The 18912-nt window shown below is 31.3% G+C and overlaps 2 protein-coding genes across 4 annotated transcripts in view; one reads left to right on the top strand and one right to left on the bottom strand.

Moving 5' to 3' along the window:
- Positions 1–248: 248 nt before the first annotated feature.
- Positions 249–18912, bottom strand: part of LOC123012469 (tyrosine-protein kinase transmembrane receptor Ror-like) — a 51752-nt gene continuing 33088 nt past the window's right edge. For 2 of the 3 annotated variants that reach the window (XM_044410414.1, XM_044410412.1), the window contains exons 3-8: positions 18055–18146; positions 17863–18000; positions 17307–17469; positions 7704–7868; positions 5104–5393; positions 249–908 (exon numbers count right to left, since the gene is read on the bottom strand). In XM_044410414.1, the coding sequence (XP_044266349.1) occupies positions 402–908; positions 5104–5393; positions 7704–7868; positions 17307–17469; positions 17863–18000; positions 18055–18146 (1355 nt within the window). In that variant the 3' untranslated portion in view covers positions 249–401. The remainder of the gene's footprint in view (positions 909–5103; positions 5394–7703; positions 7869–17306; positions 17470–17862; positions 18001–18054; positions 18147–18912) is intronic. The other variant, XM_044410413.1, reaches the window with a different exon arrangement.
- Positions 12916–18884, top strand: LOC123012472 (cytochrome P450 315a1, mitochondrial). Its single transcript, XM_044410419.1, has 2 exons — positions 12916–14410; positions 18863–18884. The coding sequence occupies exons 1-2, from the start codon at positions 13053–13055 to the stop codon at positions 18882–18884; spliced, it is 1380 nt and encodes a 459-aa protein (XP_044266354.1). The 5' UTR covers positions 12916–13052.

Below are 18912 nucleotides of genomic sequence, written 5' to 3'. Positions count from 1 at the left end.
TCAGTAATAAAATTAAGGCACTCGATTAAACAGTTCCCTACCCCGTTAGTACCTATTTTACATTGTAAGTTAAGTAGTTCAGTCAGGTATTGTCAAATAATGAGCAGGGTTATTTTTTAATTTCGTTGTCAAAACTATGTTTCCTCAGGGACAAACCATTTTTGTTTGAAGAAAATAAATTTCAAAAACCTGTCCCAACTCTTTTCAATGCTAAATATTGTTTTTTGCCCCATCTTAACAACAATGACTTAAAAAAATATAATTTAATTAAAATACCTCATATCCATATATACAATAAGCGGATACACACAGAGTGTTCAAAAACACATATTTCACACATTCGCACCTAGCATTTTCATCGAATTTGCCCACACAACCGTATTCTTCCTCTTCTGTTCTTGTCAATCCGGTAAAGTCTCTAAATACTGTACAGGTTCTTTGACCTCATTCGCCAACAGATATCCTTGTGCATCCAATAGATCTTCCTGAGAGATCATCCTCAGCGGAGGCGGTCTGGGTAAACTTCGCACGTTTTTCACATTGACTTTTTGCGTTTCGTTTTCGTACTGGATGCTCACTTTGTCTTCGTCGAAACTTTCGTAGGCCAGTTCCAGTTTGTCACAAATGTTGGGGAATTTTATTCGGTCTCGGGGCTCTGTTTTCCAGCAGTTTTTCATCAGTTCACAGATGAGAGACGGACAGTCTTCGGGGGCGATTAACATTATGCCGTCTAGAATTAGTTTGACGGCTTCTTCGTTGGTATGGCCGTAGTAGGGTTGTTTGCCGAAGCTGTAAATTTCCCAAAGAACGACTCCGTAAGACCAAATGTCTGATTCGAGGGTGAAACGGCCGTAGAGGACGCTTTCGGGAGACATCCAACGGACGGGAAGGAGGCGGCTGCCACCGATCTGGAAATACATACATTTTTTATTCGAAAATATTAAATAAAGTTTAATTAACTAATTTCTGGAATAATGAATAGTAATATAAACGTACGACTTAGAAGACCGATTCAAGAAACAGTTTGAAATTCCGAGACGAACCACGTAGTAGTGAGTTGAAGAACAAACGATTGCTTGAATGGCCTTCTATAACGAGTCTTTCATACATTTTTTTTTCTATTTTTATGCTGTTATTAAAGAAAAAAAGAAAATTTTAAAATTTAGGAAATTTTGCTTCATTTGGTGGCACGTATCACTGTGTTTGAAAATTCATTTTGTCATTGTGTGTAATATGGAAACGTATAAGATTTTTCTTGTACACTACCAAAAATTTACTTTCAACGACATTGTCACCTACATTAACATAACGTACACTAGGGTGTTGACGGACTGAGAAGCTGTTAACGCTCCCAAAAGAGTTCTTTAATAGGTTGTTAAATAAAGAAAATAGAAAAAAATAGCCATTATTATTTGTACCTATTTGAGATTGAGTGAAATTGAAATTTCGGTTCTATAAAAAATACAGACAAGGTGAACAACCAAAAAAAAAAAAATCGCTTTTTTTTTAATCATTTATTGCCTTCAGAAAATACTTAATGACTTTTCTACCAAGGATAATTTTTGGTACCAGTCTTACAACACACCATTTAACTAAAAATAAAAAAACTTCCAACACGTCATATTTTTAATTAATAATTTTATTTGATAAACGTTAACCTAGTGCATTATTATGGGAAATAATAGTTATTTATACAGGGTGCGCCAGAACTCGCGCCCCAGAGAAAAATGTCATATAAGGTAAGATACCAGGAACATGGAAAAAATGTTAAAAAAATTTTATCTATAAAAATTTCGAAGTTATGAGGGTTTAAAGTTTGCACTTTGACTCTATTTATTTCTGTGAAAAAAATAATTTTCCAAATTTTTTTTGCTATAGGCTGTTAAAAGAGGAAACAGGGAAGCTGTATCCTAAATTGTAAGTCTGTTCAATGTTATTTGTGGCTTTTATTGGGAAAATTTTTGTCCCTTTACTAAATAATTGTACAAAAACATATACAAGATCATCAGTATCAACAAATAGATTTAAAAAATGTCAAATGTCAAAAAATAAATGTCAAAATTTTTTGACAGATAGAATTTTTTAAACATTTTTTTCATGTTCCTGGTATCTTACCTTACTTGAAAATTTTCTCTGGGGTGCGAATTCTGGCGCACCTTGTATATTAAGGGTATGGCATGAGGGAATGTTTAAAGCCCGAGGAACGAGGGCTTTTAAATTCCCGAGGGCCATAATCGACAATCATGAACGTGGGACATACCACGTTTTATTCTATTTTGTAATTTCTAAAAAATTCAAACAAATATTTAGAATTCCTTAAAGGAAATCAAGTAAAACTTGTGTTCATGCAAATTTTAGTGTTGGGTAGAAAGTTAGCTATTTTGATGTTGTTAAGGTTATTGCGTTTGTTTAAAAAACAATTCATTTTTCGAAACAAACCTTTCCGAAGTGGAAAGCTTTTATTCAGAAGGAATTTTACAAGAATTTGAAACTGCTCAGGGAAAATTGGTTCCCCAGAAATCAAAGGATTTGTATGTGAAAGAATATGACAAGTTTTGATACCATTGTTTGAATCGTCGTCCGCGTTGATTGACAGCAATTAATTAATTAACTAATTAATTAATTACTGTCAATCAACGCAGAAGACGGTTTGAATAATTAAACTAACCGGTGCTTGCCAGATTTTTGACAGATCTGTGCCATAAAAACCAATTTGTGCCTTCATTTGGGGGCGTATAACGATGGTTATTGACTAAAATAGATTAAAAGTAAATTTCATTCTTTACTACAGATTTGTAATCGCAAATCAATTTATTTTCCATTTAAGCAAGTAAAAAAATGAATCCTTTATGTTTCTAAGAAAAAACTGTCCTCAAGTGATGCGAAAATCCGAGAAGGAATTTTCGTAGGACCTGGAAAGTGATTCATAATGAAGTTTTAAGGCAAAAATTAAATACCTGAGAATTATATAATTGCTTGAAATTTTAAAGAGTGTAGTCCACAAGTTTCTTAACAATAATAAAAATGAAAATTATTTTATATTTATCTAAAAACTCTTGGAAAATTGTAAAAACACTTGGTTGCCGAATGTCTAAAAGTGCATTTTCCAATTCGATTTCTTTCTACACAACTTAAGGACTGTAATAAGTGATAAACAAGAGCGTTTTCATCAAGATATTAGTACCATGGAAAAAAGGTATCAATAAGACATATAGGGGATTCGACAATGATGGGGAACTTCTGCAGATTTCTGCAAAAGGAAGACTTTACTCCCATAAAAACAAAAACGAAATCTTTGAAAATATTTCTTTGTTAAATTTGTGTTTTTATTTATTATACAGGGTCGCGAAAGTATGGATATCGCTAAATATTTTCAGAACGGTTTAGCGGAGCACGTTGAAATTTGGGAAACAGTTTGCTTATTTTTTGGTCAAAATTCAGGCGGCAAAGAGCTAACGACAGATAAAGACAACATTTCCAAGGTTTAAAAAAAATTACATTTTTCAAAATTTAATTAGTTCCATAATTTATTTATAGAAAAAAATGCTCTCCTCAAAAATATTAAATTTGACCCTTTTTACCATTAAAAAAAAATAAAGTGAACGTTGTATCCCCCGAACAAATGAAGCGATGGAAGCATATACCAAATTTCAGTTTTGATGAGTAGTTTTTATAATATTTAACTGTTTCCATACTTTTTAGCAACCCTGTATAGTGTTTCATTTTATGTAGTTTAAAATTAGAAATGGTTTAATACATTTTTTAAGTTCAGTCTGTATCGTGAATATGAGCGATTATTTCGACTACTCTTTAAATATATTATAAAAACAAAAATAATCAAAAATCCTTACGTGATGGAGAATTTTGGTTATAATTTTTAGATTTTCTGAACAAAATTACATAGGGTACAGGTATTTTTGTATCAATGTTAGAAAAAAAATTGAAAAAATGTTGCCTAGTGTAATTAATAAAAATTAAAGTGGTTGTGTTTTGAAAATGAAATTTTGTTCTGTTTTTGAATTATGCAGTTTTTTCTCAAAATGTCAACATGATTTTTTTTTCAATAAAGAATAATCCTTAGATCATAGCCTTTATAGAAAAGGTTTTATAGTTGATTGCTATTTATAAAATGAAAAATTTTGGAACTCAAAAAATTGAATAATTCTATTTTTGTTAAAACGTTGCATTTGTATGGTACTTTTTCATTCAACAATAATTTTTTCAAAAAAAAAGTTTAAGCAAAAACGTTTGGTTTCATATTTTTTCTGTTTCCTTAATGGTCATGAGGTCATGACCCATCAGGAAATAAAATTATTTTGGACCAGGATAATCTATTGGCCTCATTCGAATAAGAATAATACTCAGAGTATTCTAACCATTTTAAGTATTCAGAATATTTCAAGCACCTCTTATTTTTTCTATTAATCATGATGGCAATCTTAAAAACCACTAAAGAAATGAAAAGAAAGACGTGTATTACGTAAAAAGTCAACTCTTATGCGAAAAGGCTTCAAATATTTCGTTATAAAGCCAAAGAGTTTCCTTTGACCTGTGGCAATTTTTTCATTTAAGTATGAGAAATATAAAAAGAGAAAATATTTTCAATGAGATTTCAGCTCTTTACGTGAAATTCATTTTTCAGACTGAAAACAATTTCATATTTAAATGAGATACATGTTTCAAAAACTTAATGAAGGTAAACAAGAAATTATGTTTTTATAAAAAACATAAACATTTCTTGAGAAATAATCTAAAAAGTTTACACAAGTATACTTATTTTGGATCCAATGATCAAAGTAATTGTTTTGCCAATTGGGGGTAATGTGGGCGTCATCAGCCCAAAATTGGGAATTAATTGTGCACGTGGATCCCCCGTCGCATCCTAAATCCCTTGTCGGTATCTTCTACGAGTTTTGAACGTTTCAATGATTAGGTAAACAGATTAACCTTAGAAGGAAGTACATGAACCTTAGGTTGACGACCCTATCTGTACCCATAATATCGCGTAACGAGCAAAGTTCATTGAAATGATGAACTAATTAGAAGAAATATGTGAAACTTTATAAGCGAGATACGACACGTGTGGTGTGATCAAATGCTTACCTTGTAATAATCGCACGTATACACATCTCTGCTCATTCCGAAGTCTGCAATTTTTACAGTCGGTCCTTCCGCCACTAGACAGTTCCTGCAGGCGAGATCACGATGGACGAAACGTTGGGCCGCGAGGTATTTCATCCCACTGGCGATTTGAAGCGCGATGGAGAGCAGATCTTTGGGCTTTAATTGGGGAACTTCATTCTCGTAGGCGGTTTTCTTTTGCGCTCGAAGCAATTCCGCCAAATCTCCGTGGGGCATGAATTCAAAGACCATCATCGGGCTTACCACACCTTCTAAAAATAAAATTTAGATTTCTATGATAATAACAACTTATCTCAACTTGCATAAAAGTTACAAGAATTTCTCTGCAAAAATTGTCGAAAATTTAGTTTTTTACAAGAGCGATTGATTTTGTAAAGCCAGACACCTATTTTCAATAAAAATATTTAATATTTATTTATAAATTTTTTGCTGTGCGTTTAGCGGTTTTGTAAAAAAAATGTTTTATGTTGTTTCTCTTTGTATTACTGATTTTTTAAATACTCGTAGTAATATAAATTGAGATTTTTTAAATAAATATATGTCAGATACAGAAACAAAGCTCCTACATTCTTTTTAAAACACGCTTCCGAACAGAGCTTGATCCAAGTGTGTGGGAAATGTAAAATTTCATAGATTATCCTATTAGTGAATTATTGAAAATTGTTTTACGAATAAAAAAGGAATCATGTTTGTAGATACTTTCAATAAATGCATGGATTTCTCTAGTGGTCATTTTTCAATGTTTGATCAAATTACATAGGAGACAAGTCTTCCAAAGCCGCGGTCAATAATTGGTTATTTAATTTATTGCAAAGTTGGCAGCCCGTAGCCCACCACCTGTGTGAGTTGTGTCTATGTTGGCAACAGAAGTTACTAAATTGTGTCAACAAATGTGACAGGCACAGTAAATTTTCATGTGAAGAATTCTAACACGACTTTTTCAGAATCGTCATTTTTTTATTTTTGATAGATATGTTCCTAAAAAAACAATTAGATGTTTAAAGCCGGATTTACACAACTCAATTTTTACAAATTTACACAGACCAATGGTCACTATGAATTGACGGCGACTTTAAAAATTAAATTTAGACAAAAACAACAGTGTGATCAAAAAGTCTGCTTATCAAGCAGGCCTAGAAATTTAAAAAGTGTGTCTGCGGAAGATAAAATGTCACAATGAGAAAATGTCAAAATAATTTTTATGTAAACTGTAACAGGAATTCGAGTTGGATGATTTGAATGAATAGAGTGTTTTAAGACGTTTCATCTGGTAATTCAATTTGCTTAGATCAATATTTTTTGACACCTAGTTGACATACGAACTACCAGGCGACATACGTCCTTAACTAATGTCTACCTACGCCTGCTTGATAGAAAGACTTTTTGACTGCACTGTATTTAGAATGCATTTGTTGACGTTATAATCCCATTTTTTTTATTTTAGAAGAAACTGATAATAAGTAAAAATTTAATAATTGTGTTAGAACTGCAAGCTTAAAAAATTGAAGCATTGAACAGCTTTCATTTAATTTTTTTCTAAAGTAAAAATTAAATTTGTGAAAAATATAAAAAATATGTGTAATAAAATTAAAAATCATTTTGACTGTGCTATGACTCCAAATTGGGTTCGTTAACATTTATCAGTGTATTAAAATCGATAAAGGTGTTTGCTATCATATCACATTACATTTAGTTAAAGTTATAGGTATGTGTTTCAACTTAAATTTAACCAATTTTTTATCTACCTCTCCTTAAGCTATGAAAAAAAAATGAACACCGTTAAATCTAACCAAATTTGAATATTTATGTCCTATTCAAACCTCCAACTTGTCCATTTTGGCTTTTTTCAATAATCCTTAATCAAAATCTGCCAATATCTGCACTGCTATTAAAACTCAGTATTTTACGCTTTTAAATTCCTCTTTGAAACTCTTAATAATTACAAGCAAGAGGTATTTTGTTATTAAGCTTCATTTTCTTAGTTTAATTTAATACTGTTCCCGTTGACAAAGAAAAGTGAGTTGCTTTAGAAAAATTCTAAAAGTGGCGCACAAGAAAAACCAATCAAGAGATGCTTCATTACATATTTTATATGTAGTTATCTATTTTTAGAATGTAATTTGTCTTGACACGACCTCCTCTTTTTGGAATTTTCCTAATGATACCCACCGATCTAGATTTCCCAAGAAAAATGGAAAATTGCTACTAGAGACTCTACATGCGTAGGCAGAGTAAATTTTATTTTCAATCTTTTTACGTTTTATGTTTCCGGTTACCTAATTGCATTTTTCGTCGATTTTATTACTACTGAAGGAGACAATTTTAAGCATCTGTTGATTTTCCAGTCAAGCTGAATTTTACATCACGTAAAACAAAATAATATATACCACAAAGATATTCGACTTGATTATTCTCCTACATTTCTTATTTCATACTTCTCTTGTATAATTAGAATTGTAGTAGTATCATTAAACGAAAAAAAAACAACAAACAGCAAATATGTCAAAATTAATTTCCGTCTAGTAATATCAAAATTGTTTGAAATAAAAGAAAATAATTACCTCGAACCACCATTCCCAGCAAAGAAAGAATGTTGTCGTGTCTGAAAGCGCTCATAATTTCAACTTCCCTTATGAAATCTTCTTCGGCTTCTCGCGTTGCGTTTTCTTTTAATACTTTTATGGCTACAATTTCCACTTGGTCAGTGCCTTCCGTTAGAAGTTCACCTGTAAACAAATCATTTAACACCGTTAGTCAACAACAAAAACTGAAAGGATTAACAAAGCTCTCAGCATTGTCTGGTCAATAATTGACGGCGTTTCATTATTGGTACAGCATTTACGCCTTTTCTTAGTTCATCAACGTTTTTTCAAGTTGATTATTTCTATTTTGAAACGCAGACACGGGTCTAAGCCGGGGACGAGACTTTAAATGAAAAACGTGACACTTTTAGTTCATACCATTTATATTATGCTTCAAAGTCTGCGCATTGAATTACTAATTTTAACAAAATATTTACGTGACTGTTTTTGCTGCTAGACAATATTTCTGCTTTTGCAGATAGTGTCTTGCGGAAAAATTAAAATAAAATCCAGAAAAAAAAACTAAATAAATTACCCGGCTAGGGATTTCGTCGCAAGGACAACGAACAATGAGACTAACTAACCAAATTATACAAACAGCCCAAAATAAATAATTTATAAAGTAACAAGAACTAGGCATACATGATGTCTTTTACAATCATGTTATTACACTTCGAGCTAAAAGAGCAATTTGATCCTATTTTCCACTGGCAACTTTTTACTACATTTTGTCCTAAATAATTGAAGGGAAAGTTAGCTTAATAAATGCAATAATCAGCACAAATCAGTGAGAGAATTTAATAATTATTTTTGTAAATGAAATCAAATATGGTGTTTCAGCATAATGAATGCAAAAACTCATTTACCAGGTAAACAATCCAAATGACGATTCACTGAAACAATTTACTCTCACTTTTTTCAGAAATACTAAAACATTATTGTGTTTAAGCTCACTAATTTTAAGTTTTTTATTATGAACTGTAAATATTTGCATATTATATTTCATTTGTACACACTTAAAAAACTGTTTAAATATTTAACATCAAACAGAATACAAAGTATATTTAATTTGCTAACAATTGTTTACAAGCGCATTGTAGTCACATAAATTGCGAATTGGAAGTTTTTGGTACAAATAATTCGTTTCAATGAAAATGTTAGATTTATTAAAGGAATATTTTGAGCATAAAGGGTTACAACAGCTTTCCGAATGATGCTCGTTGAAGTTTGAATGGTTTTTAATTATTTTTTTAATTTCCAGCGTTTGGTGTTTAATCGTCGACAAGTAAAAATTTTCGAGTAAAGGCACAACAGAGTAAATTCACTTTTTTCCTTTATCTGTGTTAATTTAATACAGAAACAGCCTCAAGCGAGGATGATTCGATATTAAGTCTAGACAAATTTAATAAAAATGGGACTTGTATCCCTGGATTTTTGCCGTCTTTTGCTTGAATATTTTAAAGTTTGTTTGACGCTTGTCAAAATCAAAATCTGATTCGTTTTACTCTCACCATTCTATCCTCTGTCAAGATTAAGAAAAGCACAAAAAACTATTTCCGGATTTGTAAATTATTCTGCGCAGTTTTCTAAAAAGTTGAAAAAGTTTACAGTTGAATAAATCAAGTTTAAATTGCTAATTTTCCTTAATGGGAAATATTTTTATGGTCTTAAATATTAAATAGGTTTACAATAGAATTATGGAAATGTTAAAGTGCCATTCTTATTTTTTAATCTTATAAACTTTAACGCAAATTGAACCACTAATTAAATGAAATCTATTGAGAAAAGACGTTTGATAAGATTAGATTACAGTTTTTTTTTGCTTTTGAGAATGGCGATTTCGGTATTTTCAGTATTTTCACTCTTTTTTACACAATATACAGGTGCGCCAGAACTTGCGCCCCAAATTTTTAAGTAAGGTAAGATAACAGGAACATGGAAAAAATGTTTAAAAAATTCTATCTGTCAAAAAAATTGGCAATTATTTTTTGACATTTGACATTTTTTTATGTCTATTTAATGATCCTGATGATCTTGTATATGTTTTTTTTAGAATTATTTAGTAAAAGAACAAAAATTCTGCTAATAAAAGCTACAAATAACATTGAACAAAGTTACAATTTAGGATGTAGCTTCCTTTGTTTCCTCTTCTAATAACCTGTAGCAAAAAAACGTGGAAAATTATTTTTCCAACAGAAATAAATAGAGTCAAAGTACAAAATTTAAACTCATAACTTCGAAATTTTTATAGGTAAAACATTTTTTCCATGTTCCTGACATCTTACCTTATATGGCATTTTTCTCTGGGGCGCAAGTTCTGGCGCACCCTATATGTGTGTATGTTCATGTATGCATGTATGACTGTCTAAAATAATATTTTTTGTATACGCTCCCGGAAATAGCTGTTTTACGGACTCATGTGAATCCCGAAAATGAGTAATTTCCAGGCTCAACTCAATAGAGTATGTAAAATGGTTATTTTAGCGACTCAGTCCTCAACAACAGTTTTTCTGAACGAAAAAGTCAATTTGGTTACTATAGTGGTGAATTTTTTTTAATAATTAAGAGGTGTGAATTCGTTTTTTGGGAGCTTTAACAAAAATATGTTGTTTGTAACACGGCTTCGCCTCGTCCGGAAACAACTACGATTCCTCCATAAAAGCTGTATTTTAGGTACTCGTACTTGTAAAAAAGGTAATTATTTTCCGTTTGTTAATAAATAAAAAAACAAAACTTAGTCGTCTTAATTTGATACTGTAAATTATAAAAATGAATAAGAAAAATCAGCCAGTTTAATTATTATCATTATCAAAAAACGGATCCAAGTTAAAATTTTATTAGGTACATTAAAAGGTGTCTCCGGATAGGTGAAACGACTCTTGTAAAAAATAAAAAATTCTGGATTTAAATATCTATTTTTTGGGGTTAGCTGTGCTTGAATGAAGACGAATTTCTAACATAAATTTAATTTTGAAAAACCAAGTAGGTATCATCATGCAAGTAGGAATCAACATCTAGGCCCGTATACCAAATTTCAAAATCATCCGCCAACTCTGATTTTTTATTTTTTTGATACAATTGCTTTTTATTAATAGAAACGTCAAAAATTTATTTAGTAGGTACTAATAATCTAAATGTAAATTTTTTTATTCGTAAAAAGAAATGTTAAAAATAAAAATTCTTTGATTTGTGGATTAATAAACATAAAGAAATGAAAAATCATAGTTCGCCGATGATTTTGAAATTTTGTATTCGGGCCTAAATGTTAAACATTTTTTTTAATTAACTTTTTGTCGTACTCTACAAATAGGTTTTTTGAAAATTTCCAAAACACACTTGCTTTTTCAAAACTAAAATTATGTTAGAAATTAATCTTTAACGAAGCAGGGCTGAACCTCCCAAAAAAAATTAATCGAGAATTTTTTATCGTTTACAAGAGTCGTTTCACCTACTCTAGGCAGGCTGCTTCAAAAGCGTCGGACCAACTCTCAATGGTGATAACTCTGATAAGACTTTCAGCTGAGTATAAAAATGAATGCAGATTTTTTCAAGCTTTGGTTTCTGAAAAAAAAACAGAACGGACAAAACTGACAATTTCCATATTATCATGTAGGCAATGAATGTGTTTATTTTTATTTAATTTATTATTGTTTAAGTACCATAAGACACAACTTGGTGATTTTTTTAATAGGTATCTGTTTAATGTTGCAAAATGTTGCCGTTTCCGCTAATTAAATTTCAGATAACTACATGATCTGAACCGTTGCCATTTTGACAAAAAAATCGTATAACTCAAAAACCAACCAAATTTCATTCCCCAAAACGATCCCTAGTTTGATAGGCGTAGCACTTTAATTTTTATTAATGATTATTATTGTTTGAAGGCAAATAATTAAAAAAAACGCTAGGCACCATACTTTTATTCACCCTGTATATGCAAACTGTCCATTTGACGTAATTTATCTCAGAGACACATCCAGTCATGGTCAGAATTTACACTATAGTGGACAAATTCCATTGAAACCTGATTTATGCAAGATTTTTTTAAATTAGTTTCTTTAGAATTTGCGATTTTAATAATTATTGTTTCTAAAGATATTTGTGTCAATATTATTTACTGTTATGTAATCTGGAAGCTTCTGCTGTAGAATAAACGGCCTTTGTAAGTTGAGACAAAGTTTTGCAAAAACTTTGTAGTTTCGTTAATTTCTAAAATTATACCAAGTGAATAAAAAGTATGGAACCAAACGCTTTTTGCGTAAACTATTTATTTTTTTGAAAAACTAATTGTTGAATGATAAAGTACTATAAAAATGTGATATTTTATCAAGAAAAAAATTTTTCGAAATTTTCTTTGTGAGTTCTACAAAAATTTTAATTTTTTTAAATGCCAACTCACTCACTATACTGACTATAAAACCATTTTTCTCATTAAAGGTTATGATCTAAGGATTACAACTATCTACTTTATATTTAATTAAAAAAAAAAACATAGTTTTGCCATTTTGACAAAAAAATCCCATAACTCTATAACAAAACAAAATTTCGATCTCAAAATACGATGACATTTTTTATATTACTTTAATCTATATTAATTATTATTTTCTGGAGGCAAATGATTAAAAAAAACGCTTGGTTCTTTGCAGTGTACTTAAACATTTAAAATTGGCATTTTTACAAAATCGTGAATCATTTATGAACAATATTATTTGTGTTTCGAGTATAATCTAATTTGGTATTCCAAGTATTTGTAGATTATAATATTTTATTTTATCCCACATACGTGGTTAGTAATTAATTAATGTTTATTGAGCGAAATCCGAATTTGGGGTTTTTGGGGAGAAAAATAAGGTCATATTACCTATTAATATTACAAGTTGTTTATAGTAAACATTGATTGTTTGATGTTACTGCATGTAAACGTACCTATTTACTATTTTATTAAGCAAAATACGATATTGTTAATGGAAATTTAAATGTTGTATTTTTAAGACAATGATTATGCATTAAATATAATGAATACGTCACTAGATAAAAAAATATCTAATAATAACAACAACATATTTTTTAATAATTCCCCACAATCTAGAACGAATTAAAAACAAAGCAAACACACCAACAACCCAAGTGAGACACTGCCCTCCCTTCCAGCGCCAATTAGCGTCCAATCTCGATTAATTACCCTCAGCAATTGAATGAAATTACAGCGTGTCTCGAGCACGCCTAATCCACTACACAACACCTAGAGCTGATAGTGAAAAATGCCGTTATTTGCTTATATCTACGACCGGTCGCAGGTCACAACAGTGCTGTCGTAGAGCCGGAACGATGCTCTTCCGTCGTGTTCTCGCCCAACTCACACGCCCCAAGAGTTCGCTCGTGAGCGCTAACACAGTCCTCCATTTCGAAGACATTCCGTCGCCGAAGGGTCTCCCCCTTGTGGGCACCACCTTCTCCCTCATCGCCCATGGCTCGACCCCAAAGCTGCACGACTACGTGGACCACAGACACAAGCAATTGGGGCCCATCTTCAAGGAGAAACTAGGCCCTGTGAGTGCGGTTTTTGTCTCAGATCCGGATGAAATTAGGGCGGTTTTCGGCCATGAGGGGAAGTATCCCATGCATGTGTTACCAGACGCGTGGGTGGCGTATAATCAAATGTATGGGTGTCCCAGAGGACTCTTCTTCATGGATGGACCCAACTGGTGGCACCACAGGAGGATCATGAATCGGATGCTCTTGAAAGGGGATTTTAAGTGGATCGAGGAGGCGTGTGAGTGTGTAAGTGATAAACTTATCAAAAGTTTGATGGGTGAGAGTGACTATTGTGGGAATTTAGAGGCGACTTTGTACAAGTGGTCTTTGGACGTTATCGTCTCAATTTTGTTAGGGAGTGATAGTTATAATCAACTGTGTGAGGAGTTGGAACCAAAAGTAGAAAAATTGGCTCAAGTGACACACTTGGTGTTTCAAACCAGTGCCAAATTGGCCCTAATTCCGGCCTCATTTGCTTCCAAATTTAAAATACCTCAGTGGAGACGTTTTGTCGAATCAGTGGACAATGCTTTGACTCAAGCCAACTCGCTTGTGGACACACTTATCGAAAAAAAACCTCAAAGTAGTGGCCTCCTCCCTAAACTCCTCAACGAAAAAATCACACTCGACGACATCAAAAGAATTATCGTAGATTTAGTGTTAGCAGCCGGTGACACGACCGCTGTCGGAATGGAATGGATGCTCTACCTCGTAGCTAAAAACCCTCAAATCCAGGAAAAATTACGCCAAAAGCCCGATTATGTGAAACACGTTTTTAAGGAGACTTTGCGACTTTATCCCGTTGCCCCTTTCCTTACAAGAATTCTACCTGAGGATGCCATTTTAGGCGGTTATGGGGTGCCGAAAGGCACCCTTGTTGTCATGTCGATTTATACAAGTGGCCGTGACGAGCGATATTTCAAAAACCCGAGTCATTTTCAGCCGGAAAGGTGGGATCGCAAGGATGAATTTTACAACAGTGACATGCAGAAAGCAAGTTTGCCTTTTGCGATGGGCTTGAGGGCTTGTGTAGGACGAAAAGTGGCAGAGACTCAATTGCAAATGACACTTTTGAAGATTGTTAATAAGTTTGAAGTCGAGTTGGGAAATAAGAGGGAGATTGAGATTGTTTTGAAAATGGTGGCGGTTCCGTCAGAACCGCTGTTATTAAAGTTTAAAAAATTGTGACTGACTTGTTACCAATGTGTTTTTTAAGGTTTAACTTAATAAAGATAATAAAACTTGACTTGTGATAATTAAGGGTTATCGTTTTTATTACAACAATGTGTAACTAAACAATCATTTATTTTTATACAGTGTGTGTTAGCGTTATCACTTGAATTAAAATTTCAGACCTATCTCGTACCAACAGGCGGCGTGAGTAAATATTTATTATAATGCTCGGCTATTGTAATCCAAACAGGAATTTAATGTTTCAACATTAGAATCCCTATCGATCATTCATGAGCAAGGATTATAGCAAATTAGCACATTAATAGCGTAGGTGTATTTAGCAGATAATAACCTATCTTCGATACAAAAAATTACTGAGATTAAACTTTCTGAATAAATTATCACAACATACAAGAAACAAGCTACAGAAATTTACATTTAAACTTTGAGGAAGCTAATCATTATATAACAATAACTAAACATCTGGCAGGTAAATTTTTTTTCGGCCTTGGGAAACCGTAATCTTGAAAATACTAATTTGGAAGAAACAAGAATTGTGTTTGCAGGGCAATTTTTCGCTCTCGTATCTTGAGAAAATAAACTAATTAATTAATAATTAATCAGCAGTAATTGAAACGCGGTTATTAAACGCTCCAGGTGTTTTCACTAATAACCCAATTAAATTCATCATTTTAATATTATTATCACGAATCTTGGAATCGTTATTAATTAATACCTCTTTTTCTCGAAATGTTTATTATTGTAGGTGGATAATTTTGACGTTTATACAAAAACCGCATTTCAATATGTTTTCCTATAAATAGATAAATTCAATCTAAACTGAATCTTTCTAACTGGAAGCAAAAGAACTAACAGGTTTTTTTCGTAACGGGCAAAGATATTGCCCACAAAAAAGCAGTTTTATATACGAGTCAGTTAGTGATATTTGATGACATCATTTTACGTGGATGTTGTACTGAAAAACCTGAAAATTTAAATTTCTTAGCAATTTTGACTGTTATTTAAATTAGCTTCTCATGGGTATAATTTACATTGTTTTTCAAATTTAAATATGGCTACTAGAATCACTTCAAGACAATATTACCTTTCACTTGTTTTTTAGTTACAAAAAGTATGCAATACTTGTGTTGCAAAGATTAATTAAGACCTGAAAAATTTATTCTGGTAATAGACAAAAGAGCCATAAAAATAGTTTTTTTTTTTCATAGCCAAATTGAATTTTGATAAAACAACACTTATTTTCCATAATCCCTAAATGCCGTATTGTTTACCTTTTGTACACATAACAGAATTAATTAAAAAATGAGCGTATGTTTTACAACGGAAATTGATGTTTGCTCAGTTCGAGTTCCGAATAAACAGAAAAAGAATTCAATTTAATCACCCTAATTCAAAAATCGACCTTTATTCTTCATTAAGATACTGTAAGCTTTAATTTAAATATGTTATACAGGGTGAATAAAAAGTATGGAACCAAACGGTTTTTTTCGTAAAAATAATTAGTGTAGCGTAAAGTACAATTAAAATGTGACCATTTATCAACATTTTTCGAAATTACTTTTAATTTTCGAATTTTGCAAAAAAAAAATTTAATCTCACCCTACTGTTACATTTTTTTTTAATTAAAGATTATGATCTAAAAATGACTTCTAATTAAATAAAAATTAATTTTTATTATACCTGCATCATAATCCTAAATTAAAACACGCTGCAGCGTGCGTAATTTGGCCTTTATAGCAGGCTGAAATTTTAAAGTTGTCTAGGTAACAAGAAATAGTGAAATGTCTGAACCAATTGCAATGTGAAAAAATGTGCTTAACAACGCAAACTAGTAAACGTCTCTACGAAAACGATTCACAAACAACCTTTGATAATTTTATTGTGTAAATTCACATTTTTTCAATGCTCATAAAAGATCGTAAATGGGCAGGTATAATAAAAAATAGCGTATAACACTCGTTGATAAGCGCCTTTAAAACACTTACGACGTTAAAAGCACTCCGCTGACGCGTCGTGCTCTTAAACCCGTCGTGGGTATTTTAAAGGCTTGCTTATAAACTAGTATTATAATATATATTATTCTTCGACATTGTCAAAATTTACGGTTTTTCTCCCGTGTAAGGAAGTTTTGACAACTGTTTGGCATTTTTCAATACGAAACGTCAGATTATTTTTAACAGATTTAAAGCAAGTTTAAGCTTGTTGAGTCTAATTCTAAGAATAAAATGTTGTATTTAACTCGTTTGAGTGTAAATCGGACGCTTTATTACACTCGTGGTTTAAAAATCCACTCGGTGAAATAAACCGTCCGACTTACACTCAAGCTCGTGGAATAAATAACTATCATTTAATTAGAAAATATTTTTAAAATTTCGAAAACTGAAAGGAATTTCGAAAAATGTTACTTTTGATAAGCAGTCACATTTTAATTATTCTTTACGCTACACTAATTATTTTTAATTTTTTTCTTAAAGTAGTTAGTTTTTACGAAAAAAAACGCTTGGTTCCATACATTTTATTCATATACCAAGTGGCTTTAAATGTTAATCCTTCTATTTGTTATATTAGAATGTTTCAAGTGGCGACTAAATTTGTTGCTATAAAAGTTTGACGTTTGAATTCGAAAGTCAAGGTTGCCAAGTTAAAATTTTAAATTTGGCACCAACTTGGAGTAAAAAAATCACAATAATTTACAGTCCCCGGTATTAATTAATGCTGATTAAGTGATTAAGTTCATTGCAAAAATTGGAGTTGTTTAAACAAAAAAAAACCATTTTTTTCTTGTTAAATAGTTGCATGCTATTGGATTATTGCTCGATTTATAAACTAAGTTTACATAAAAAAATGTCCTACCTTTATAAACTTTGCCGAAGCAACCTTCGCCTATTTCGCTGATAAATTTAAGTGTTTCTTTTCGAAGTAGAGGAACTCCTGTTCCGGAACAGGCCGAATACTGGGGATTTGGAGCATATCTTTCGGCCATTAGTAAACTGTGTTTTAAATTTATAGGTGATACCTGAAAAAATAGGAAAGTATTTGAAACATGCAATTTTATACTACTTTGTGTTACTAGTGTGTATAATGTTTTGCCTAGATATGAAGTTGTAACATTGCGGTCATCCAATTCGATAAAAAAAACGTAAATAAGTAGTTGTATTTTTTTTAATTAATGAAGTAATAACGAGATAAACAAAATTGTTTCCTGTTTAATATTTTTTAATTAAAAAAATATTTACATACTTTTAAAATAATTTCAAGATAAAATTATTATCATTACATAAGACAGAAAGTGTATATTTTGTTATTCTACATGGCAGCCCCAAACAAAATATTAAGTTATTTAATTAAACCCACTCACAGTACTGGCATACGACAAAAACTAGGTTTACTTGAAATTCCATCAACTTACCCCTTCATTATTCGAATGCCTAGATCTCATTTTCTTCCAAAATATTATTCCTAACAACATTATTAATAAGAGAGACACTGAACCCAAAACTGAGACCATTATGTAGTTGGGTGCTGATAAGCTCTCACTAGCCGCAGTCTGCTCTTAAAAATAATTATTACTAAACATTTTTTTCGAATCACTTTGACTTACGATTGGAATTGTTGTGGAACTAAGTGATGAAGGTGTTTGTTTGTACGACGGGGGTTGAACATATGGAATAATGCCAGAACGGTCGACAGAAACTGTAACAAATCTGACAATTAAGACAAAATATTTGGTAAAAGAGTGGCTTGAAAATGTTTGATGCTTATTTGATAAAAAAAACACAAAATCAGATTTTTACATAAAGGCTTTGTTCTGCTTTCCAGTATGAATTTTCCTTTATTTTTTTCCATATTCATATTGCTTTGACGGTGTTTTATATTCTTAATTTGAATTTTTATATCCCTTGTTTCTGAATCAATGAATAAAAAGACTTTTGAATAGAAATTTTTAAAATAAAATTTTTAGAGGTGTAGAAAATATTTGCCTTGAGTGTTTTTTTTATAAGTAAGTATTTATAAATGTGTTCGCATCAACAGAGTTGGTGAAAATGTCTTATGCAACAAGTTGTAGATATCGAATTTCACGGTTGAGGCTTGTAAACATCTGTTTTCTATGATTTCCACCGTAATTATTCAACACAGAGTCGATTTTATTTGAAAAAGATGAATAAACGCATATTTATTTGACACGCAATAATATTTATGCTGCATTTTAGATCGTTGTGTTTCACTAAATTAGTGACATTTAAGTGAGCTTTTCAAATACTGCTTGCTACATATTAACTTATAACAATTTCATAAAAATGACTACAGAGTTAAACAATTATTGTTCCACAAAAATATTCATAATATTCATTTCAATTCAAATTTAAATCAATCATAAATTAAATTTTTGTTTTTAAATAATAAATAAGCCTACTAGAATTAAAAAAATAGGTACATACAATTTTTTGTTTGAATTTTA

Source organism: Tribolium madens, unplaced genomic scaffold (assembly GCF_015345945.1).
Source record: "Tribolium madens isolate multiple individuals breed KSU strain unplaced genomic scaffold, Tmad_KSU_1.1 Scaffold_96;HRSCAF=242;Tcas5.2_LG5, whole genome shotgun sequence".
Taxonomy (NCBI): Eukaryota; Metazoa; Arthropoda; class Insecta; order Coleoptera; family Tenebrionidae; genus Tribolium; species Tribolium madens.
This window is presented reverse-complemented; position numbering and strand designations above follow the sequence as displayed.

Coding starts and splice junctions, on each gene's coding strand:
- LOC123012472 (XM_044410419.1), top strand. CDS start 13,053: ATGCTCTTCCGTCGTGTTCTCGCCCAACTCACACGCCCCAAGAGTTCG. Junction 14,411..18,862: donor TTGAAAATGGTGGCGGTTCC/GTCAGAACCGCT, acceptor ATAATAAATAAG/CCTACTAGAATTAAAAAAAT.